Genomic DNA, 26885 nt, shown 5'->3' with positions numbered 1-26885 from the left:
ACAAAGATTCTGTACTCCCCTGAGTATGGTACCAGGGATAGCATCATCTCTGTGCTAAAGTTCATTCTCTACATCTCACACTGTTCAAGACGCACGGTAAGCAGAGAGAACTAAATCTTTTTTAATAATTTTAGGTAGCTCCTAAATACTATAATTTCCAATAAATCATCACATGCACTAATAATTAGAAATGTATTTGTCCTATCTAGCTAAGTGTATGTATGTGCAAATATGATTTCCAGTATGGATGGGAGCACCTGCTAATAGCTCCTTATTTTACATTTATAATTTCAGTATTATAGTACTCTAATGATATGTAACCATAATATGATAGATTGTTTAATTGCAACAGCTGCTTAATGCATTTGTGCGCTGACTTTTTAGATCCTTGGAGTGTGAAAAATATAAAAAAAATGGAAAAAGAAATCATATGATAAAAATATGGAATAGCACATAACACCGGGCTAATACTGATTAGGAAAGTTTTTTTTTCACTGCCTTGGACCTCTGTGTACATTGCCATCTAATAGTAAACATTACAGTGTTAGTTCACCTTTACAAAAAAAAAAACTGCCTTTGCAGGTAAGGGGTTTCTGTAGATAAAAACAAACTGTGCAGCTCTGACTAAAGTTATATAATGACCTTGCTATAGGTGTAGGCCATTTACATACCTCACAAAGCCTAGCCTGCTTAGTGAGGCCTAGTCTTTACTGCTCACCTCTGCCACCACAGGAGTGAGCGTTTTCTCAAGTTCAGACTCCTTCACATGCTCTTTCTCTCCCCTAATGCAGATTGAGAGCTCAGTCTTGTGGTGAAAGGAAGCAATAAAAACTAGGCCTTTTAGCATTATCTTCAAAGTATTCAGTCAAGTTTCATAAAGTACATAATTGGCCTACACCTGTAGCAACATTATTTCAATTTAGCCAGTGTGCTTAAATCTACAGACACCCCTGATCTGCGTAGGCAGTTTTTTGGTAAAGGTGAACTAACCTTTTAATAAAAGATTTCCTTCATTCAGATATTACTTACAGTACATTGTGGGCTAATTTTAAAAGGAAGTACAAAGTGTAGTAACCCATGCATTCCGAGTTAGTCTAGTTATGAAGGTGATTTTGGCTGGTTGCTATGAATCACTGTACTTTTCACTCCACATTAGATAAGCCCACTATCGATGTGTTTTATCAAACAGATATGGGCTGCAGACTGATGTATGAATTTATTGAGCAGTATGATGTGAATCAGTCAGTTCCTTCCAAATTCATATTTCTTATACTTTCATTGAACAAAATCTACCCCCCTTACCTTTTGCCTATGTTTCTGTTAGTGTCAAGAACCTTGAACCACTGACATGGTGCATTTGATTTGGAATTGACCTCTATCTAACCAGCATCTGTCCTGAAGCAAGTGGGTTTCATATTCCCATAGACTTGCATAGGAATGGAAAATTGGTTGGAAACAAACAAAATCTTAATACAAATTTCCCAGCAAGCGCTTGGGCATGCTCATATCACTGCACTTGATATATAAGTTCCAAACATATACCACTGTACCACAATATATTTGTAAACCCATAAGACAGTCTTGTAAAATCGGGCAGTTATTCTTTATGTAAATTCATAGGATTAAAAACACACAATAACCACATGTGCGCATGTTGTATCAAAGCTAATGACTGCTTTACATCACTCCTGGTGTTGTTCCTGTAGAGCTGCTGGCTTTTTACAAGCACAAAAGGCTACTCCTATAGGATATGTACTGTTATGGTTTAGTGCCTGAACTTTATGTTTTTTTTAAACAAACCAAAACCCACCAAAATAGGCTCTTAGTGAATTAATTCTTTTAACATTACTAGACAGAGGGGGAGCTGGCAGATTTGGATGGTTTCTAGGGCTACAGATAACAATACAAGTTAATAATTGTAGTGTCATTTATCTTATTTTATTTTGTTTAAAGTAGTATTAAACCCATTTTATATATTGCAGCTTACCTCTCTTGGCTGCATTAGTTTCCATTTTAGGCTTTTTTTTATTTTCACCTGGTAATCCAGTCAGTAACACACGTCCTGTTTTGGGTGTCTTCACTGTGGATGGAGGAGCAATGGAGACACCCTTGGACAGTAGCATTGTCAATCTGGTCAGAAGGTACCGTCAGATGCACTCGCAGATTTAGATGGACTTTAGATTTAAATGGGCTTGACTGGCAAATTAAAGCTGAACTTCTGCTAACACTTTATAAGCGGTCACAGCAACAGATTGTTTTTTTCCTTTTGGGATAAAAGTAAATAAAAGATGAAAAAAGAAAACAAAAACAACCACCACAACTAAAAACTGGTACACTGGTAAGCTGCAATATATATATATATATATATATATATATATATATATATATATAGTGGGGCAAAAAGTATTTAGTCAGCCACCAATTGTGCAAGTTCTCCCACTTACAAAGATGAGAGAGGCCTGTAATTGTCATCATAGGTATACCTTAACTATGAGAGACAAAATGTGGAAACAAATCAAGACAATCACATTGTCTGATTTTTGAAAAACTTTATTTGCAAATTATGGTGGAAAATAAGTATTTGGTCACCTACAAACAAGCAAGATTTCTGGCTCTCACAGACCTGTATCTTCTTCTTTAAGAGGCTTCTCTGTCCTCCACTCATTACCTGTATTAATGGCACCTGTTTGAACTTGCTATCAGTATAAAAGACACCTGTCCACAACCTCAAACAGTCACACTCCAAACTCCACTATGGTGAAGACCAAAGAGCTGTCGAAGGACACCACAAACAAAATTGTAGACCTGCACCAGGCTGGGAAGACTGAATCTGCAATAGGCAAGCAGCTTGGTGTGAAGAAATCAACTGTGGGAGCAATAATTAGAAAATGGAAGACATACAAGACCACTGATAATCTCCCTCGATCTGGGGCTCCATGCAAGATCTCACCCCGTGGGGTCAAAATGATCACCAGAACGCTGAGAAAAAATCCCAGAACCACACAAGGGGACCTAGTGAATGACCTGCAGAGAGCTGGGACCAACGTAACAAAGGCTACCATCAGTAACACACTATGCCACCAGGGACTCAGATCCTGCAGTGCCAGACGTGTCACCCTGCTTAAGCCAGTGTCTGGGCCCATCTGAGTTTTGCTGGATGATCCAGAAGAGGATTGGGAGAATGTCATATGGTCAGATGAAACCAAAGTAGAACTGTTTGGTAGAAACACAACTCGTCGTGTTTGGAGGAGAGAGAATGCTGAGTTGCAACCAAAGAACACCATACCTACTATGAAGCATGGGGGTGGCAATATCATGCTTTGGGGCTGTTTCTCTGCAAAGGGAACAGGACGACTGATCCGTGTACATGAAAGAATGAATGGGGTCATGTATCGTGAGATTTTGAGTGCAAACCTCCTCCCATCAGCAAGGGCACTGAAGATGAAACGTGGCTGTGTCTTTCAGCATGACAATGATCCCAAACACACCGCCCGGGCAACGAAGGAGTGGCTTCCTAAGAAGCATTTCAAGGTCCTGGAGTGGCCTAGCCAGTCTCCAGATCTCAACCCCATAGAAAAACTTTGGAGGGAGTTGAAAGTCCCTGTTGTTCAGTGACAGCCCCAAAACATCACTGCTCTAGAGGAGATCTGCATAGAGGAATGGGCCAACATACCAGCAACAGTATGTAAAACCTTGTGAGGACTTACAGAAAACATTTGACCTATGTCATTGCCAACAAAGGATATATAACAAAGTATTGAGATGAACTTTTGATATTGACCAAATACTTATTTTCCACCATAATTTGCAAATAAATTCTTTCAAAAATCAGACAATGTGATTGTCTGGATTTGTTTCCACATTTTGTCTCTCATAGTTGAGGTATACCTATGATGACAATTACAGGCCTCTCTCATCTTTTTAAGTGGGAGAACTTGCACAATTGGTGGCTGACTAAATACTTTTTTGCCCAACTATTTTTTTATATTTAATGCTTTAATTTAGCTAACATAACAATATGTAAGATAGGCACTTGGCTAGTGTTTGTTTGGTATATGCTAGAACTAATTCTGCTATGATTAGGAATAATGACTTGGTAAAAACACCACTATATAAAACACGTGGCATTCAAGCATGTCCACACACAGGGATATGGTAAAATGTAATAAGATTACAATTTCTTATTCTGTTATTCTTTTGCTCACACTGCACAGCATAGTATATCCACTTTTCATCATAGGCAATGTATGCTCTCTAATCACAGTGGGAATTGGGCTGTAAAATGTGGGGTAGCATGGGGACCTATATATTTTTTACATTGTTTTTGAAGAGCATCATAAAATAGTCTTCACATGTCCTCAGGATGCAACGTTGTTATGACCTAGAGTCTTACATCTAACAGCTTGGCATAAATCTGGTTGTTTATAGGTGTTCTTTGGATATAACCTGCAAGCCATAAATCCTGAAGTTGCTGATATTAACATCTGTCCTGTGATTACTCTATTTTGACAGAGAAGGAATGGAGGGTAATAATGAGATCACCATTAATCTGCTTCTACTGGGAAAGACGAAATGTGGTAAAAGTTCTCTCGGAAACAGCCTGCTGGGAAGTTACGAATTTGAGAGCAAGTTTTTCCCACACTCCGTGACCAAAGACTGCCGACTGTGCAGAATACGAATGCCCAAGTTTATTCGTCGGATGGGGAGGGAGCTGGGCCTTAAACTGCAGGTGCTAGACACACCTGGTATCCCTCACAGCAGCCTGAGCCAGAACGAGGTGAAGAAGAGAGTGAGAAAAGCCCTCTCGCAGTACTTTTCGCAGGGGTTACATATGGCCCTACTTGTCCTAAGGGCAGACATTCCACTCTGCGAAGAAGATAACCAGCACACTGTCAAATTAGCCGAGGTAATTCTTGTAATGAGATGAGTAATTTCTATCACTTTCTAAGGGTGAGCAATCCTCTCCCCTGTCTGTTTTGTGTGCATGTCTTTATCAATTCTTTTGAGAAACTGAAGAAAAGAGACATAGAAATGTGTAGCTGTTGTACATTCCACTGCCAGGCCCTGCAGATTTGCAGTTTTATCTTTAATCCCTTATCGAGAGATCTGCCTTGTCCGTGTTTCAAAATCGTGTATGAAATTAATTGCTGCCAGATGAAACAGCTAATACGAGCTCTACCTTACTTATTCCCAGTAAGGCCAGGCCAGGTTACACCATTCACATACACCCTGTCAAATGGTATTAGGGTGCTAAAACAGAGACAGAAAATGCTGGATGTGTTTGAAAATCAAATTCGTGACCTTTTACGTTGTAATGATGTTGTTCCTAAATGGTTTTCCAAAAACACAGAGGGTGATGTTCACAAGATGACTGGAAAATTATATTATACCTTAAAACAACATTAGTGTTAAATGAGAATTTCAATATCATAATGTATATGCACACGTATTCTTATATCACTCATGTTTTTCCTGGCCACAGATTCCCACAGCTCCCTAATACTTACTTATCTCTGGGGCCTTTTCATCAGATTGGAATGTCTCTAACCACATGCGGTAGGAGTGTGTGCTGCTGTGAACATTTCTATGATGTTATAAAGATGAAAGCTGTCATGTTAATCCTATGAGTGTCACTGCAATCACTGTTGAGAGAGAACCCTTAGTACAGAAGAATTGCCCACACAGTGTCACTAATTCCATAGACCTTATATCGATAAATCCTATTTATGGAAGTGAGGCATGTAGTAGGTAGATAGAAAGTTGTATCTTTGGATTTATAATACTAGAGAATTCATAATTAATTATTCGTACACGCATATTAGATTTGGGGTCTAGTGATGAAAAGGTAATGTAAGCACTGCAACATTTTTCATTTGTATGCACTGTTGTACATGCCCGTAATTAACAGTGTTACAGATGACATCAGATAGACATTTTGGGGACACCAACTTTAAAATAAGAATGTCTGGTATTACTATCAAACCACCAATCTGAATGAAACGTGCAGATTCCAACTTTCATGTTTTAGGGCAAGTTTTAGTCTAAATGGTGGCTGTGAACAATATAAAGTTCTTAGTCATGGCACATTGATACATGATGAAGAGTAAAGCTAAGGCTCTATTCACACCAGATGCGGTGGGCCTGCGCTTGGAGGTTATAATGTCATAACAGTCCACAAAGTCTCTGTGGGCTTCACTATCAGGTAACTCGCTACATAATACTGAATCAGATTCCAGAACTAATGAAAAATGCTTGACTTCCCAACTATAAAGGAACAATGTTACAGCAGGGGTCCCAAACCCCCGGGCACGGACCGGTGCCGATCTGTGGCCTGTTGATGACTGGACCAGACAGCAGGAAGTGACCAGCGACCGCAGTCTGCACAGGGCTATTACATACCATGGTCGCTGCTCACCTCCTGCTGTACAGCCATGCCTCATTCCCATCTGTGCCTTCCCTGCACAGGACTCCTACCTTTGGCAAGGCAGAGGCTATCAGCCCGTATGTCCTCTACTGGCTCCCCTGCCCAGCCAAGGAGATCATCAGCAGGGCAGGGGGAGGGAGAAGCTGGAGATTTGGACAGAGAGCAGGAGTCTTTTGGGCAAGCTCCTACCCTCCATCCAGATATGCAGCACCTCCCACCCCCTGCCCTGCTGATAGGATTACATTGTCAGTTGGGTGGGCGAGGGGAGCCAGAAGAGGACTCACTGGCTGATAACAGCCTCTGCCCTGCCAAAGGTAGGAGTCCTGTAAACAAGAGGCACAGATTGGAATTGAGCAGTGATATTAGAGAGGAAGGGGGCAGACTGAAGGGGCACTGTGATGGAAGAGGCTGTGATTGCTAGGGCCACTAAGTGTAATGTATTGGGGTACTGTGATATAAAGGGGGATTGCCTGTAAAGGGGCACTGTAATCTTTATATCTCAGTGCCCCCTTTATAGTGCAGTCTTCTTTACATCACAGTGCCCCCTTTACAGAGCTGTCCCCTTTTAGATCACAGTGCCCCCTTTACAGAGCAGCTCCCTTTATGTCAAGGCTAGAAGATTGTTTTTAGCATGAATAGTGGAAGATACAGGAGAATAATAGATGTACAAAATATTAACAGCTGCCATGTATAAAAACTTTGATTTCTAACGGGAAGAAAACAACATTACTGTGTTACAATATTTCTACGGTTCTAGAGAGGGAAAAATGACAGTGCTTTCAGCTCATTCAGGTTTCCAGACGGCAGTACAGTGATGGATGATGGCAGACTTTGCTTCCAATTTCCAAAAAAGTTATTGGAAAAGACATGCTTTCATGGAAGTATTTACAAGGTAAAGATATGGTCAGCAGAACCGGAAAGAAACTCATCAAGGATCTACAGTAATCTGCAATTTGGAATTTCCTTTCTTTTACTTAATTATACTCCCTACATGATGTAATAGTTGGCTATTTAGCTGCTGTTTTTCACTATAATTGCAGATGCTGGGAGCCCTTAAGCTGCAAACAGTATAAAGGCAGAGGATGTGATTGAGGAACTCAAGACAATAGGACATGCCATGAAACTTTGTAATATAAATTACAATACCCCACATGATTAATTATAAGGCTCCATATTGTCTTAATATTTTGCGCTTCTCTAAAATTTACTATAGCCTGTACAGATTCTCTGAATGATATGGATTCTGGTCATCCATGAAATGGGGCACACTGAAACTCTTCTTTAATGAAGAAGGACAGGCTACTAATAACACATAAGTTGAACAACACTCTAGCAGACTCCAACAGCACACAACAATGCTGAAATTATAGAAATTGTGACCTAGCGATGCCTACAATTGTAGAAGCACAATATAATAAAATCATCCTTTTCACCATCATGTACATTAACACGACTAGTACCAGTCACTTCTAAAACCATGAGCAAGCCAAAACATAGTCATGAAGTTTTGTAAGTCCCTTTAGTTATTCTCCATCAAGATAATGTGGAGGGCCACCTCAGGAGCTGGAAAGTCTGTGGACTTCTCTTTAGGAGATTCCACTGCATTTTCTAATATACTGTATATATTAGTACAGTTCATACAGGACACCAGGGATAGCTCCTGAATGGTAGATATGTGTCACCATTGTTTGGGTTGTGGTCCCTTTAAGGGGGACAAAAACAGAAGCAGTTTTAAATACTCAGGATTAACTCACCTGCGAGAGAGATCTAAAAGGGCAGGAAGCAGCCAGCAGGGGTTGATGAGGTGTTTTGTGGAGTAGGATACAATTCGGTTGATTTACTAAAGGTAACAGACAATGCACTTTGCAAGTGCAGTTGCACTTTTCCCCAGAACTTAGTGAATGTGGTGAAGCTTAGTGGATGCAGTATAGAATACCTAAACAGGTGCAAAGGAGGTAAAAAAAAAAAACAGCATTTTGGTTGCACATGACTGGATGATGGAAATCAGCAGAGCTTCACCGCATTTACTAAGCTCTTGGGAAAATACAGTACAGTCTATTTGCCTTTAGAAAACCAACCCCAGGGTGTTATAGGGCTGTGGGCTGTTGTTTACTGATACGCTGCTGAACTGCTATGACCTTTTCTAGACCCATGGAGCAGGTAGGAACTTTAAACCCTGTAGTAGGACAAGTGTGTGATGCCAGTAAGCCAAAGCTGCATTATGGAATGTCTTATTTTTTTTTGCTGAAGAAGAGGATAGGCTTTTTTGTTTGCCAGACAAAGCTGGTTAATGATTCAGAACCCCAAATACATATATATAAACACTGATCAGCCCTAACTTTAGAACCACCCACCTAATATTGAGTAGGTCCCCCTTTGGCCACCAAAACAGCCCTGACACTTCGAGACATGGACACCAATAGACCTCTGAAGGTATGCTGTGGTATCTGGCACCAAGCCATCAGTAGCAGATTCTTTAAGTCCTGTAAGTTGCAAAGTGGAGCCTCCATGGATCAGACTTGTTTTTTCAGCACATCCCACAGTTGCTTAATGGATTAAGATCTGGAGAATTTGGAGGCCTAGTGAACACCTTGAACTTGTTGTTGTGTTCCTCAAACTATTTGTGAACCATTTTTGCCATGTAGAAGGACTCATCATCCTGCTGAAGAGGCCACTGCCATTAGGCAATACCGTTTCCATGATGGGGTGTACTTGGTCAGCAACAATGTTTAGATATGTGGTAGGTGTTAAGTGACATCCATCTTAAATCTTAAAAAAAATAATTGTTGCTCTACATAAAGATGGCCTAGGCTATAAGAAGATTGCCAAGACCCTGAAACTGAGCTGCAGCACGGTGGCCAAGACCATACAATGGTTTAACAGGACAGGTTCCACTCAGAACAGACCTCGCCATGCTCGACCAAAGATATTGAGTGCACGTGCTCAACGTCCTATCCAGAGGTTGTCTTTGGGAAATATACATGTGAGTGCTGCCAGCATTGCTGCAGAGGTTGAAGGGGTGGGGGTCAGCCTGTCAATGCTCAGACAATACGCCGCACACTGCATCAAATTGGTCTACATGGCTGTCGTCCCAGAAGGAAGCCTCTTCTAAAGATAATGCACAAGAAAGCCCGCAAACAGTTTGCTGAAGACAAGCAGACTAAGGACATGGATTACTGGAACCATGTCCTGTGGTCTGATGAGACCAAGATAAACTTATTTGGTTCAGATGGTGGCGATGGGTGATGGTGACTTGCCTACAGTCAAGCGTGGTGGTGGGAGTGTCATGGTCTGGGGCTGCATGAGTGCTTCCGGCACTGGGGAGCTACAGTTCATTGAGGGAACCATGAATGCCAACAGGTACTGAGACATACTGAAGCAGGACATGATCCCCTCCCTTTGGAGACTGGCCCGCAGGGCAGTTTTTCAACATGGTAATGACCCCAAACACCTCCAAGATGACCACAAGCCTTGCTGAGGGTAAAGGTGATGGACTGGCCAAGCATGTCTCCAGACCTAAACCCTACTGAGCATCCTCAAATGGAAGGTGAAGGAGAGCAAGGTCTCTAACATCCACCAGCTCTGTGATGTCATCATGGAGGAGTGGAAGAGGACTCCAGTGGCAACCTGTGAAGCTCTGGTGAACTCCATGCCCAAAAGGGTTAAGACAGTGCTGGAAAATAATAGTGGCCACACAAAATATTGACACTTTGGGACCAATTTGGACATTTTCACTTAGAGTTGGCTGATCAAGTGATTGTAAGTTTACTGTTGACTTTTCAAATAACAAACATGTCATACATACCTGCTCTGTGCAATGGTTTTGCACAGAGCAGCCCAGACCTTCCTCTTCTGGGGTTCCCCCGGCACAGTCAGCTACTCCTCTTCTCTGTGTGGCCCTATAGCAAATTGCTTGCTATGGGGGCAGACATGCGCGTCTTAAGACACATATAGCTTGGCTTGGTCCCGTCTCCCCACTCCCTCCTTACTGGATTTGATTGAAAGCAGCAGGAGCAAATGGCTCTCACTGCCGCCGAGTCTCCTAAAAGGAGAGAAAAAGAGAGAAGAATCGAGATTACACTCATGTAAGTGCAAACTTTTAAAAGTTGTTTTTTTTTGTACTTTAATACAAAGAATGCATTTGCCATTGATTCTTACTTTTTCTGCTAGTTGTAATGTCAACAGAACTTTTTTTTTTCATCATGTCTGTGTATTTGTATTTAAAGCAGTACTAAACCCAAAACCAAAAATGTATATTGCAGCTTACCAATCATTAGATGTGGTGGCTGCATTCATTTTCTGTTTTTAGGCTTTATTATCTTTGTTTTCCCCTGGTGATCCGGCCAGTAACACACCTCCTCTTTTAGAGTGCCCCCACCCTGGATAAAGGAGCACAGTAGGCACCTTTGAATAGCAGCATTGTCAGTCTGAGGGAGGAGAGTTTTAGATAAACTAGTAGATTTAAATACACTAACAAATTGAAGCTGAAATCCAGCTAACACTTAGTAAGCAGATACAGCAACATTTTTTTTTCCTTTTGAGTTAAAGGTTTTACATAAATAAAACTGACCATTGTAAGCACCCCTGTCAGTTTTGAATGGTTTGTCTCATCCATGTACAATGATACATCTGCAAGAGAGCTTGTTCTTTTGAAAAATATCAGACTTACTGGCTGGATCACCAGATGAAAACAGAAGTAAAAAAGTATAAAAAAGAAAGCAAATGCAGCCATCACATCTAAGAATTGGTAAGCTGCATTACAATAAATGCTTGCTTTTGGGTTAAATACTGCTTTAATTCCTTTTCAGTTTCAAACATGTTTTGTGAGCGTTTTCAACAATTTTAGGTTTTAGTTAAAATATATGCTGGTTTAGGTACTGTACTTTTTTACACACACCTCGTTAGTAGGTACACACGGTAAATGGAGAAGCACTATGGATGGATCAACACCTCTGCTGAATGACTTCTTAAAAAGTGATATTTTTACTGTCTGAATCATCCTCTCAGCTTTTCAGTTGGACTGAGAGAATAAAATGAGCCATCTGTGTCCTCCACTGGGATAGAAAACCTTGAGTCTCTCTGCTAGAGAACTGCATGTTGTGTTAAACATTCACTTTTTGGAATATCGTGCCTTCTAAATAAAGACTTGTGAGTGCGAGATGTTTTATTTGAGGACTTCTGGATAATATAGTTCATAATTAGCTAGAACAAATCCATAGGTGTGTACAGGCTATTGGATTAGGGTGTGCACCCCAGAGCTCAAACACACTTGTGTGTGTGTGTATAATGTCAGTAGGGCAGTGGATGGTGTCAGTTAGTAGAGCAATGGACTTTGTCAGTAGGGCAGAGGATGGTGTCAGCTAAATAGTGAGCTTGCTTGACCTGTAGGACCTATAGGTGCTATATAAGCGTGCAAAGGTCCCAGTGACGCCAATACTTTATAGTACTGGAAAAAAAGCATGCTACATAGGTGTGCGCAACCTATTGGATTAGGGTGTGCACCCCAGAGCTCAAACACACGTGTGTGTATATTGTCAGTAGGGCAGTGGACGGTGTCAGTCAGTAGAGCAATGAACTTTGTCAATAGGACAGAGCATGGTGTCAGTAGTTTTTTATTTTTATTATTTTTTACAATTTTATTTATTACATTATTATTTATTTACAATTTTTTTTTAATAATTTTTTTACAACTTTTTTAGGAGCTCCATTGGAGGGCTTTGGCGAAATATTAGAGGTCTAAACAAACCCCTGATGTCTCACTTTTGAGCACAGAGATTCCTCAGTCCTTTTCTCTGCAGCCTCAGCTGCACCGGACAGTGAATGAATGGGAGGTGCACTGTGCTGAGCAGCTTCCTGTTCTTCACAAACTAAAGCAAAATAAACAGAGCAACCCGCGCGGGAGGAGAGGTTGGAAGCCAGAAGTGCTGCAGGGAGGGTGGGTACAGGGGAGGCCAGGTAGTAGGGAGAATTGGTGCTGCACATGGTGGTTAGGATGTGCCTAGGCACACCTGGCACACCCTGTGCGCACACCTCTGAACAAAACATTTAAAAAAAAATCAAAATTTCTATCTATAGCTTTAGTGACCTAACTTACCTTTAATGAAGTATGTCCCAAGTCTGAAATTGAGTTATTTAGTATCACCACAGGATGGTGCTGTGGATACCAAGGTAGAAATGTGCCACGTCCTGAGGAACTATTGCAAAACATTGAAGAATGGACTTTATAGGCACAACAGTAACCAATATTTAAAATTCATTATCTTTATTTAAACATGATTAAAAGGAAACAATAATTATTTAAAAATCACGCTAATGATTAATGTCTGTAGAGTAAATTAAACACCACTAATTATACATCAATAATAGCATTTAATAAGGATAATTACAGTCCATCCTGAACCGTTATACATGATTCCACAAAGCTTGATGTATTCTGATTGTGGCATAATGTAGCTTAGCTCGACATGTTGCGTGCCTAGGGCTTCATCAGGAGCTTTAAGACACCTATTACACGTAGTTAAAAGCTGCCACGGAGTCCGCCTCTGTTCGCCAGCTCAGCGGGAGATCTCTCCGTTGATCCATAGCAGACCACCAACTATGGGAGCGTGTGTAACATTAATGGATGGAAAGCATAACTAAACTAGGTAGTTAAGTGTGTAAGCTCAGGTGGTCACATGCCTGCTTAGGAAGACCCACGACACAAGGAGCCCTGGGGGCTTACAGATATTGACGTGCAATTGATAACGAAACCATATAAAAAAGGGGGGGGGGGGCTTACTATATAATCATTATGCTGGAATTCTATAAAAGAGAAAAAGCTAGCAGGTGTCCAAAGTCGTAGATGGAACCCCACAATGGATGTTGATGCAAATCTAGAAAGTCCAATCTTCAATGTTTTGCAATAGTTCCCAATGTCCCAAGTCTGTCAGTCAGCTGGATCCTGTAGAAATCTTCTCTGCAGGGATGACAGTTCCTCTTCCTGCCTTCTACTACTATAGATTCAAGTCTTCTGAGAAGCAGGGTTGCCAACCTCCCGCAGTATTTTTTACTGGCAAAACATGGGACATTTACTGACAGGGCACTTGTTTTTACTGGCAACCTGAAAAATTACATAACTCCTATTGAAAACTAGCACAGTGAATATTTGAATAGTATAAACATGATATGGAAACACTGTCAATACCCATAACAAAGTAATTTGCATGATTACGCTTAAAAAGTCAACACAGCATGAAATGATCAGCCCCTGATATTTACTGACAGTTGTAAAAAAAAAATCACAGATTTTTACAAACTGTCAGTAAATTTACTGGCGATTGGCAACCCAGATGAGAAGCTACCTGACAAGGGGCCACCCCCTCTTCCAATGTGAAAAGTTGTTTCAAACCTCACTCTATCAGTTAACATTGATTATTTTTAATCCTTATGCTGCTAGAATGAGTAAATGGACAGGAAAGTATATCATATTTGCTTGTTTTAAACTTTTTTTTTTTTTACATTTCCTCAGTTACTTTCTGATTTCCAGGCCTAGGCAAATGATGTCATACATCCCAAGAGTCTTCGGTATGGCAGGAGTGGCTTTGTCAGCTAAGCGCACCCTCTCCTGCTTGCATGTCCAAACTAAGGGCAGGTGGATTCCAGGAAGTAATGCTACATGAATCATCTGCCCTTACTCAAGATGGCCACTGTCAGAAAGGCTAGGGGGTATTTTTCAAAGTGATTTATCAACAAAATAAAGCAAGAGGTCATGGATGGATAGGTGAGTTTGCTTTGAATATTAAAAATGAATTAAAGCATTTTAGGACTATGGTGCTCAGATGTTCCACATTAAACTGCATGTAACATGATCTATGAATAAGGTAGAGCCAGATCAATCATATGATCCCCCCCCCTTCCCCATTCACAGATTGTTACATCAGGAATCTTCAAACTACAGCGCTCCAGCTGTTGTGGAACTACACATCCCTTGAGGCATTGTAAAACTCTGACATTCACAGACATGACTAGGCATGATGGGAATTGTAGTTCCTGAACAACTGGGGGGCCGTAGTTTGAAAACCCCTGTGTTACATGCAGTGAAATCAATGAAAAAACTAAAAACTCAGGAGGAGGAGAGAAGAGGGAGGCAGCTCTCTATCGGGGGACTTGTTAATGAAGATGCACAGATGGCCTGGACCATTACAGCACCAGAAGTTAAGCAACGGGAAAGGGACCTGTCTTGCATTCACTGCACAGAAGATTTTTACAGAATCAAACTGCTTGCACAACTTGGGACGTACCGTACTTCATTACAGCTAAATTAGGTCACTAAAGTTATAAAGAAGCTTTTTTTTTTTTTCAAAGCTAAGCTTTAAACCATTTTTTTTCTTACCCCTCTCTCCCAGAACCCCCACCCCAGCACACTCTGTGATGGCTGTGTCCCTCAGACACAGCTGATCACATATTGAGGTAAAGGGCCAATCAAGGCAGTCCTTTACTATGCGATCAGCTGTGTCCAATCGCAGCTCATCACATGTAAACAAATGCTGGTTATCGGCATTTCCTTTCCTCAACGCTGTCACTGTCTGAGGAAAGGAAAACCAATAAGTGGTGGTCCTGTGACAGGGCACACTTACACTGATAATCAGGGCACTGATCATCAGTGCCCTAAATATCAGTGTAGCCCCATCACTGCAGCATATCGGTGCCCAGCAGTGCAGTATATCGAAGTCCATCAGTTCAGCATATCAGTGCCACCTATCAGTAACAATTAGTGCAGCTTATTAGTGCCCATTAGTGCAGCCACACCAGTGCCCATCAGTGCAGCCACATCAGCGCAGCCTATCAGTGCCCATCAGTGAAGAATAAAAATTACCTATGTGCAAAATTTTGTAACAATTTTGCACATCAGTGCAGACTCATCGGCGCACATCAGTGAAGAAGAAAAATTACCTATCTGTCTCCAAAAAATGATATAAATTTCAGATGGGTACTGTTTTGCATGACCATGCAATTGTCATTCAAAATGAGACAGCACTGAAAGCTGAAAATTGGCCTGGGCTGAAAAGGGGTGAAAGTGCTTGACAGGCAAGTGGTTAAGCAACAAGCGAGAATGTAACTTACATCTATAGAACACACTTTGAATGATAATTGCGCGGTCATGCAATGCTGTACCAAATACATTTTTTTATAATTGTTTTCCCCACTAATAGAGCTTTCTTTTGGTGGTATTTAATCACCACTGGGTTTTTCATTTTTTGCTAAAAAAAAAAAAAAAGTTTTTTCTTAGTTTCTTTTAGAAAATTGTGTAAATAAGTAATTTTTCTCCTTCACTGATGTGCGTTGATGAGGCTGCACTGATGGGCACTGATAGGCTGCACTGATGAGACGGCACTGATAAGGTGGCATTGATGAGGAGGCACTAATATGCAGCACTGAAGAAGAAAAATTACCTATCTGTCTCCAAAAAATGATATAAATTTCAGATGGGTACAGTTTTGCATGACCATGCAATTGTCATTCAAAATGAGACAGCACTGAAAGCTGAAAATTGGCCTGGGCTGAAAAGGGGTGAAAGTGCTTGACAGGCAAGTGGTTAAGCAACAAGCGAGAATGTAACTTACATCTATAGAACATGGTAAAAATGAACCACTATATGAAAGCTTTGACTATTTGGCCTTCACAGGAGATTTGTATATGTGTATAGGGCAGGATCAGTAGACTAAATGCTACTTTGGCTAAAATGCTTTTATTTTCCCTAATGATGAAAACTAAAATCATACTGCAGAGGCTAATTCAAAATGAATGGTGTTATGAAGGGCTTAAATGATCCGTTTGAAAACTTCAAACGCGAAGCGTGGGACACTTACAATGATGTCTTTATACTTATGTCCAAAATATGAGATTTCATGTAGTAAAACATCATAACTTTTCTAAAGTTTGTGTACTTTCTAGTGTAACATATGTTCTTATTGCAGTGTCTGTACAATTCTGTGCCAGAACCAGAGTGTATTGGGTTTCATAATTTCCACAATTTGTTTAAAAATGAAAACATTTTAAAGATCATGAAATGCGAGCCGTGCTTTCATCTTTCTGGATACAATCATTTAATCACATGGTAGAAGTAGCCGAGACACGTGATCACATCCTGTTATGTCAACTTCTATGTATTATTTCGAGTACGTGCAAGCTTCAGAATGTGCACCCTCAAATAAAATATGATTTTTAAATATTGTATAGAAGGTTTTGAGGAAAAGCATGAGACCCGTCTAATGTGCTCTAGGGAACACTAAGGTTACCCATATTGCACTCCTCACGTTATAGACATCTCAAAAAATGTTTTTGGCTTGTTTAGGAGAGATGAATGCATACACTTTTGTCATTTTTACATTTACATTTTGATACTAAAGGCAAAATAAAAAATGACATATATAATGCTGTCTGTCACTGGCATTTACAAAGTACTCTTTGTTTTTCTTTTCTAACCTTCCTCAGGTTTTTTTATTACCTGTTGATCCTACTGTTATTTTTTAACATTTTTCTACCAGAACAAGCATTTGCCTACTGGGCACTTTTACCTCCTTCCTGCCCAGGCCAATTTTCAGCTTTCAGCGCTGTCACACTTTGAATGATAATTGCGCGGTCATGCAATGCTGTACCAAAATACATTTTTTTATAATTGTTTTCCCCACTAATAGAGCTTTCTTTTGGTGGTATTTAATCACCGCTGGGTTTTTCATTTTTTGCTAAAAAAAAAAAAAGTTTTTTCTTAGTTTCTTTTAGAAAATTGTGTAAATAAGTAATTTTTCTCCTTCACTGATGTGCGTTGATGAGGCTGCACTGATGTGCGTTGATGAGGCTGCACTGATGAGACGGCACTGATAAGGTGGCATTGATGAGGAGGCACTAATATGCAGCACTGATAAGCACTAATAGGTGGCACGGATAGGCTGCACTAATGGGCACTGAAAGGCAGCACTGACTTGCATCACTGCTGGGCACTGTTGGGGCTGAACTGATAATCTCTACAGGTCTCCCCTGTGAGAAAATGCAGCTGATCGGCTCTCCTTGCCTCACACTTTGTCAGTGTGAGGCGAGGAGAGCCGATTACGGGCACTTCCTTGTTTACATGATCGGACACAGCTGATCACATGGGTAAGGAGCCACGTCATTGGCTCTTTACCAACATCAGTGTCGCGCCGTGTCCCAGTGACACAGTGAGCCCACGATCGCCGCGCTGTGCGCAATCATGGTGAGAACAAAAGAGCATCCCGCCCACCGTCATTTGTCAATATGGCAGGCGGGAGGTGGTTAAGCAGTTACAGAAATATATTTTTTCTCTTTTGGGATAAAGGTTTTAACTGGATGAATAAAAGCTGACCAATGTAAACACCCCTGTCAATGTTAAATGGTTTGTCTCAACTCCCTAACTCAGGGTTTCTCAACTAGGGTTCCTCTAGAGGTTTCTAGGGGTTCCTTGAGCAATGAGCAATTTTTGCCTCTCAGATATATTCCCACTGACACCACTGAACTTTTTGGCTTATTGTAAGGGGATATAGCTTCCCAATGACCACAAGTGTAAGAAGCATTCTTCCCAGTAACCATCACATTAATGCAGGGCTTTTTTTCTCAAACAATCGGTGCTGGAACTTAACCACGGCCCCACAAAACCCCTCCCCCTACACACACCCTCAAAATCACATCAAATAGTGGGTGTGTTCAGTCAAATTTCACGAAAACAGTAGGAGGGTCTTAAAAAGGCATTAAATACCAGGATTGCTTTACATACAAAGTGCAGAGCTGTCACTTGTAAACACAGAAACCAGACTTCTGTGTTTACAAGTGATTGTGGTGAGCAGGCACCAAAGGGTCTGAGCCAGAAGTGGTGGAACTGAGTTCCACCAAGTTCCCCCTGAAAAAAAGCCCTGCATTAATGTATCATGAATTGTAGATATAGTAATTTTTAGCAGGGGTTCCCCGACACCTGAAAGCTATTTCAAGGTTTCCTCTGTGTTGAAAACGATGAAAAGGGTTGCTCTGTCACTTTTGTTGCAGAGCCTGATCTTTAAAATGAAGTTGAAAAATAACAGAAGGACTAACAGCTAAAACAGTTACAGGAGGAGTTACAGACTACATCATACAAGTCATTTTTGATTTTGCCTTTAGTACCACTTTAAAAGTCAGGGTGAGACAACCCACCACCCAGCTGAGACAGAAAGGCGCCAAGCATATACATTTTACATTAGACATTCAAACATTCCTAATATTCTTAGCAGTGCATAAAGATGAATGCATGTTATTTTGATTCTCCTATCCACACATTTTAAGTGGATAGGGGAGTCCTTCCTGCTGTGGTATTTTATTCTGACATTGAGAAGTTTTCCCTGCTGGGAGAATACAATGATCAGTGTTGCTGGCTAAAGCCGGTGGGACTGATCATTTGGGAAAAAACCAACAGGCTGGTTGTACACAAGTCAATCGATAGATAGACTTCTGTACAACTGGCTAGCCTATGCAAGGATCAGAATTCAACCAGTTCAGGAGGGATGGGAGATCCATGTATGGCCGGCTTTATTTCTTCAATGAGGGTGAATGATGTGAGCAGTGAGTTACTTTGCTTTATTAAAAAAACCACAGTCGCCTTAAAAGAGTTATGGCTTTTTTACTTATTTATTTTTTAAGAATCATACTTAAAGTACCTTGGTGGATGCAGCATCGGTCCCCCGCCGGCTCTAATACTGAGAACTGAGCGATCAGACGCCACCAATCGATTGGTTCTCACAGCTCCCTGAGCAGTCACAGATCTCTGCTCTGCCCCCCCACCGTGCTCACTGGAGCACTGGGCTGTGGAGGGGGCAGGAGTGGCTGGCTCAGCCTCTCAGTGGCTCGCTGAGAGGCTGAGTCGGGTGGTGGCCCAGGCAAGTGGGTGGATCACAACTTCATTGTCGCGATCTTGCCCGAGCCTGGACTGGCTTTGTGATGTCAGCTGACATCGGGTAACAGGAATGCAGAACAAACTGCACCCTTGTGATCCCCAGGAGAAGTACAGCCAAATGAGCTTTGGCTGTACTTCTCCTTTAAGACAGGGAGTGTTACTGTCCAGATTACCAGGGAAAACAACTACAGAAAAAAGGAATAGAGAGAAAAACTTATAATAGGGACTATTGTTCCCATGACAGCTGTAAAAGAGGGGATTTCACTCACATCGGAAAGATACTCTCTTACTTCCTGTTGAGTCTAAAGGGTCAGGATGTAAATATAAAAGATGCTGTGCTAAAATTATATATATGTAAGTGAGATCTATATCAAGAACTCGCATAAGGTAAACAATGAAGTGATCATAAATGACATAGATATATAAAACATGTCTTTTAACCAGTGATAATGTGAATCTTGCATGGACAATATCAATTTAGGACGTTGAAAAATCCAAAAAGAGACAGTCCATACAGAAGGCAGAAATCTGCTTGGTGTATCCAAGTGATGAAAAGTAAAGTGCCCAAAAGGAAAAAATGCTGGCAAAACCACCACCCTTAGGAATGAGGTTTACCTGAACTTACAGACCTGAAGATGCTTATACCTCTCAAGTCGTGATTAGCTTGTAATTGGTATCCAGAAGGATGCGGTTGGTCCCTGCTCCAAAACGATCATCAATGCTTCAGACAGTGTAGCGTCAATGGGGTCTCAAGGATGTACAATAAGGTTGGAGGAGGGGGGCGGTCATCAGATATCCACGTATTCATGCGTTGGAAACCATATCAGAGAAAACACTGCATAGTGTGATATTGTCAAGAGATATTTTATTAATCATAAACAAGGATTAAAAACACTCACATTTGTGTGGTTTTAAACAGACTTGTAGAGATGCTAGGGATAGTGTAATGTTGTTGGTATGGTCCCCCGACGCGTTTCGTCCTCAAAGACGTCATCTGGGGTAACTGTTTTGGAGCAGGGACCAACCACATCCTTCTGGATACCAATTACAAGCTAATCACGACTTGAGAGGTATTAGCCTCTTCAGGTCTGTGAGTTCTGGTAAGCCTCATTCCTAAGGGTGGTGGTGTTGCCAGCATTTTTTCCTTTTGAGCACTTTACTTTTCATCACTTGGATACACCAAGCAGGTTTCTGCCTTCTGTATGGACTGTCTCTTTTTGGATTTTTCAACGTCCTAAATTGATACTGTCCATGCAAGATTCACATTATCACTGGTTAAAAGACATTTTTTATATATCTATGTCATTTATGATCACGTCATTGTTTACCTTATGCGAGTTCTTGATATAGATCTCACATACATATATATAATTTTAGCGCAGCATCTTTTATATTTATTTCTTTGCTGTTTGTCTATTGGTGATGTTTGCTGCTTTATTTAAATGTTTCTAGTGACAGCACAGTATATACCCACATTTTTCCACTTATAGGTCAGGATGTGAAAGGAGATCTCAGGAGACACAAACGTTAAAAACAGTACTTTTTCAAAATGATTTTTACTGAGGTATGTATTTTGAAATGTAAAAGCTGCATGTGTCAGCACCACACTGGAGTCAGACCGCTGCTCTTACAGTCCAAGTCTCCAGCGGTACACAAAGCCAAACTGCATATTGAGTATAAAACCTTAGGGTTAATTTGGGCTTCAAAGCACCTGTAATTCCTAACTGTATGGGATTTAATTATTTCAATGAAAGTAGCAGATTTAACATTGTAAAAATGACTTTAAATCTAAAACAACAGTAACAAGCTAAAGTGTGATTTTAGTGATTGGATTTACTTATACTTTAACCCCTTCGCGCCTAAGGGTAAAACAAATGTTTTTGTCTAAGCACAATTTTACAACTTTGACATGTGTTAGTAAAACCGTACATATCATCACAACTACTTTGTGCATCCAGGTGGATTATGCCTTGTTTTTTTCAAGACAAATTGGGCTTTCATTTAGTGGTAAATGGTAATGGATATCTCCTGATTTTTTGTATTATCAAAGGAAAACAGGCCCAAAATGTTTTAATTTAGCTGTATATTTCTTGCTACTCCCATGACCTTCCACCAAGGAACAACCCAAAATGAATTTTCCTGCTCCTGACGATTGCAGTAATACCACATATGTGAATGTTAGTTGTTTGTACCTGTAGTACAGCCCAGAAGCAACAGTGCACATTTTTCCTTTTTTTTTTATACTACCTAGAAAAACACAGACATTGATACTAATTTGAAAAAAAAAATACCGACCCTAACCTTTGACCCTGACCTAAACACTAACCCTGGTACTTACCTAAATCACACGTTGACCTAGGTACTTTTTTTTAAATTTCTTTTATTATTTATTTATTTTTTTACTTACATACCGTTTTTATTCTTTCTGCAAGGACAGAGAGAGATACGATGTATTGGTCTCCTCCATTCAGATAGAGGAGGGCTTCACAGTGACTGATCGCTGTGATAGCCAATCAGAGGCTATTACAGCGATCAGGTGACCTGGAATTGGGAGTTCCGGGTCCCAATCGTTTGTAAGGGGCCCAGGGCATTCAGTCAGACTCTGGTCTCTGTGCTGGGAGTGCGCCGTGCAGCACAAAGTCAGATATGAAAATATGCGACTGTTTCGCTTGCATCTATCTAGCAAGGTTACTTTGCGGTATAAGCAAGGAAGCCGAGACCTCTGCAGTGTGTAAATGGGCTTTTACTGAACAAAAATGCTGTACATACAAAACTATTACAATATTAGGAATACATAACAAGACTGACAGATATATCAACCAAGTTGCCAAGCAAATAAGCAGAAACTATGGTCTGTAACAGTAGAAATATGCTTAAAAGTTACTTAACCCAGTTACTGTGTGTTTGTGATCTCCTTTGACAAGGAGGACCTAGTTGGCAGTGGCTTTGGAAATCAGGTATCTTTCTTCTTCAATGGCTGGTTACAGACATTTCCTCTCCGGTCTTAAGGCATGATGCAAGTCCTGTCCAGCTTATGCCTAGCAACCTTTATATAGCTCAGGTTGTTTACCATAACAACCGACTAACAGAAAGACAACACTGTCCTTCAATTAGAGATGCACTCTCAAATTCTACCTCAAGATGGCACTCTTCTATCAAACATACCATAGGTTATATATTACATGTTTACTGTAGCTATAGAGACAATATACTGCTCAAACTGAATAGAACAATGGTATTTACGTCCCCACTGTATCCAACAGCATTTGTTTGAGAAGTATGCACTCAAGCCAAACCTGACAGTAATCAGATTTCTGTTTCTATCACCAACTACTAAATAGACTGTCCCATGTAATGTTATGTCTGATTAATATAAAAAATCATATTGTTTAACAAACGCAACACAGCGACCCCATTGAAAAAAGCCCATTCCAATAGAGCCGCATATTTGCGTATGTTCTGCACCAATGGGTTAATGAGTAACTCCACTTTTGTTCAGAAAAAAACATTCCCCTCTGGGTTATCTATGTACATTGGACTTCCTCAGCGGTAAGGAAGTCCAGATTCAGACGATACGCGTGCGGGAGTTCCTTTGGACATCATTGCAGCCACCTTTTCTATTGATGCTATCCTATGATGTCATTTTATACCTTTATCCCAGCACTAGGGTATAGTGCTTTGTATGTAAGTACCTGACTTTCAAATAAATGTAATTATTTTATCCACAAAGTGTGCACTATATATTCATTTTTATATTGCATGTGAATATTGATCACCAATTGAGAATAACTGAGTGCCGTCTCCAAAGTATCGTGCGACCGTCTGCCTATGCAAGTTTCCATCTATGCCCACTGTGAGTGGTAAATGCCTTTTTGACCCATCTGTTAGCTCAGGGGTCCAATTGCTGAGGTGAGCGGTTTGGCTAGCTGGTGGTGGAATCACGGATTGAATTGCACTGTATGAACTGTTATGAGCACCTAGACCACCGCAGAGGAGACCTCTTTTCTATCAACTTGCTGATTTCTACATTAAAGGGGACTTTTTATTATATTTATGCTATGAGTAACATTTGAGTCTTCTGGTTGTATTTATAGCACTGCACTGCTTATCTATAGAGTGTATGCTATACACTTTATGAGACAGAGTGTATATACTACTTTTTTTTTTTTCCCGCTATGTTATTTTTGGTCTCACAAAAGTGGAGTTACCCTTTAAAGAATCATTGCATCTGAAATTAAAACTGCTGAACAACACTTTTTATACATTAATATCTGTAAAAGCAGAAAATGCTGGTATGCAACTACTCAGCAGAAGTAACCATGAACATTTGACATAACAAAAGCAGAAGTATCTGATTAGTGCTAGACTGTGGTCTGTTTAAATAATACAGTTCATTTGTTTTAACCTTTATAGCATATAATGATTTACACTCATAAATCAATGAAAATACAACAAAAAATAATCTTATGTTTATCCAACAGTGAAAATTTTTTTGCATGACAAACCATTTTGCATGCACAGTCTAGTTTGTTAACTAGAAAAGTGATTATGTAGTTATGATAATTTTAATACTGAGTATATAATAGTTATGAGTAAAACCAAAACAATGCACCACTGGGATCTGCTGCAACTTTTACAAGGATTCAGCTATTAGATGACAGTACATGCATTACATTTTTAAAGACATTGGATAATTACTGTTGTTTAAGCTTAACGCGGGATGTTTATATTAAAAATAAACTGCTATTTAATCCACTTTGATATACATTTTTAAGAACAGCTAATAAGTCCCACTATCCATCATTATATTTGTTTTCAAAATTTAGCTGCACCCTGGGAAGGAGGGGTAGCAGTGTGCATCAATAAGACTCTTCTGCACTACACTGTGCTATCAGTCTAACAGCGGAAGCTTTCTTACAGGTGGAGATAACAGGGTGCTGACCTCCTTACATTCTGCTGCTTCTTTCAAGTTAAGGGGACTCACCTTTACCATTAAAAGTGAAAGTAAAAATAAAATAAAATTTCACATTTTGGGTTGTTCCCGTAATAGAGAGGAAATCTTCCATAAGTGTCAGTAGTTCTGTTGACGAGGGGATCCCCAAGGAATCCCTTAATTTGCAGGGATTTCCTCTCACTTCCTGTTTGGCTATGGGACAGGAAGTGCAGGGAATTCTCCCCAAATGGACACAGATGGCGAAAAAAAAATCTGACAGGAGTTATAACTTTTCCTTACCAACATGAAAAAAAAAAAGTTGTGCCTATAGTTCTACTTTAACTGCAGCAGAGAAAAGTGTAGTCAGCAACCTAGGAAGTTTGGTTGTACATAACTTGAAATGCTCCTGTGTGTTAACTCATGTTAAACTCACATGTATTCAACAGTGAATTTAGCTGCTTGCCTAGAGTTCTGCTTTAAAGTAGAGGTATAGGCAAAACTTTTTTTTTTTTTTATATATATTTTGGATAGAGTAAGTATAACCTCTTGTCAGTTTTTTTTTTTTTTTTTTTGCCATCGTTGTTCTATTGTGGAGATTTACCTTCAGTTCCTTTCCGATAGTGAAACAGGAAGTGAGAGAAAATCCCTGCAAATTAAGGGAATTCATTGAGGACCACCAGGTCACCAGAATTAGTTTCCCCTCTATTACTTTTCTGGGGACAACCCAAAATTTGGGATTTTCTTTAACTTTCACTTTCAATGACAATGGTAAACAGGACAAATAGAAAGGGGGGCATAAACAGCAAAAAAAAAAAAAAAAAAACTGACAAGCATTCAAATCCCTCCCCACTCTGTCCAAAACTTTAAAAAAAGTTTTGCCTTTAGTTGTACTTTAAAGGAGAAGTCCAGCCTGAGCTTTTTAGGCTGAGCTTCTCCTCTGGGTCACAGGAGTGCAATTCGTTTTGCACTCCCGTGACCTGTTTTCAGCGGAGAGAGGTCTGAAGTCTACTCTCCACTGACGTCACTGCTATCAGTCGAGGCAGCGCGTCATCCTGACTTCCGAAGTCTGGATCTGCCAGCTGACTTCACTGATGGCAGTCTCAGCGAGACGCTGAGACAGCCGTTCCCCGCCCCTCCACAGCTTAGCGCTCCAGTGAGTGTGGAGGATCAGAGCAGAAGAGATGCTGGTTGACAGGCAGCATCTCTCCGCTCTGGGAGGACCGAGCCATCGGCAGTGTTAGGTGCAGAGACGCCAGGGGACAGCTGCAGCATCCGGCTGATGCTGCATCCACCTAGGTAAGTATGAATATAAAAAAAACAAAAAAAAAAAAAAAACATACTTCCCTCTTTAAACATATTTTCAGGTAAGAGGTAAAAGTCCCCTCAAGCAAGACTTGGTTTTCATTGAGCATTCATTGTTATTTATATATAAACAAGAGCATTTTGTAATAAATTCATTTTGTGCAGAATCTTCTGGGCCCAGAATGGAAACATTTCACAGCAGTGGTTTTCACTCATGGAGATGCTTTCAAAGAGGTGCGAATGACAGAAGACGAATTTCTCCGGTCTGCTCCTTCCACGCTGTCAACTCTCCTGGAGAATGTACATGGCCGATACTTTTTTAGAGACCCAACCAACAAAACTCTGCATGAGGAACAGACCGAATTTGCCAATCAAATATTACATTTCGTGAGGCAAAACAGCTACCAGACTGTGCAGTTTAACAACAAGCATTGACCAGCTTATGATACATTCCTTAAGGTAACAAGGATGGACATATCAATATAGAGTGGAATACCCATTATCTCTTACCCTTAAACCAGTTGTACCTTTTTCGGAAGACAACTAATGAAAATTGATGACTACCCCAAGAATGTAAATATACTTCCTGTGAAATATAAATCTGAGTGTATCTAGCAAATAAATGTGTCTCAACATTTTAGAAAGCAAACAATTTTCTTTTAATTTAAAGTTTTATTTCACACAAGGAGTTTGGGCTTGGAATAACCACAAGGGTTTACACGATAGATTTGATAAACCAGTTTGACACTTATATTTATTGTACATAAAAAGGCATATGGGAATGCCATCTAAAAAGATATGTCTAACAAACAGGCAAAATTCTACATGCACTGCATTAAACTGTACTATATTTTCCCACTGTACTTCAAAACATTGTAACATTGTTCCAATAATGTCTACAGCAGGGCTCAAAATGTCATGTCCTGAGCTACTAGCCAGGCCTCAAGGGTTACTCGCCACCAGTTGCCCCGCCCAACTCCTACCCTACCCTGCCCCGCCCCTAATTCCACCCCTAAACACGCCCTCATAAATTATCTCATGAAATTACGATTAAATGTTTTATGCAGAATTAAGTTATAAAAATAAATATTAACAACAACTTTATCCATGCCCAAAAATGCAGCCTGTCCGTGTCCGCCAGTGCAGCCTGTGTCTGCCAGTGCAGCCTGTGTCCCCAGTGCAGCCTGTGTCCCCTGTACAGCCTGTGTCCCCAGTGCAGCCTGTGTCCCCAGTGCAGCCTGTGTCCCCAGTGCAGCCTGTGTCCCCAGTGCAGTCTGTGTCCCCAGTGCAGCCTACCTGTGGAGGGGAAGAGA

General features: G+C 40.5%; 1 protein-coding gene across 2 annotated transcripts; it reads left to right on the top strand.

The window, feature by feature from the left end:
* Window positions 1–26330, top strand: GIMD1 (GIMAP family P-loop NTPase domain containing 1). 2 transcript variants are annotated; one of them, XM_073605218.1, is made up of 3 exons: window positions 1–96; window positions 4513–4906; window positions 25738–26326. In XM_073605218.1, the coding sequence occupies exons 2-3, from the start codon at window positions 4520–4522 to the stop codon at window positions 26005–26007; spliced, it is 657 nt and encodes a 218-aa protein (XP_073461319.1). In that variant the 5' UTR covers window positions 1–96; window positions 4513–4519; the 3' UTR covers window positions 26008–26326. The 2 variants fall into 2 exon arrangements, with proteins under 2 accessions (XP_073461319.1, XP_073461404.1); XM_073605303.1 differs by having other exon boundaries at window positions 52–96; window positions 4429–4906; window positions 25738–26330.
* Window positions 26331–26885: the final 555 nt, after the last annotated feature.

Source organism: Aquarana catesbeiana, linkage group LG01 (assembly GCF_042186555.1).
Source record: "Aquarana catesbeiana isolate 2022-GZ linkage group LG01, ASM4218655v1, whole genome shotgun sequence".
NCBI lineage: Eukaryota > Metazoa > Chordata > Amphibia > Anura > Ranidae > Aquarana > Aquarana catesbeiana.
The sequence above is the reverse complement of the archived record's forward strand: the minus strand, read 5'-3'. Positions and strand labels throughout refer to the sequence as shown.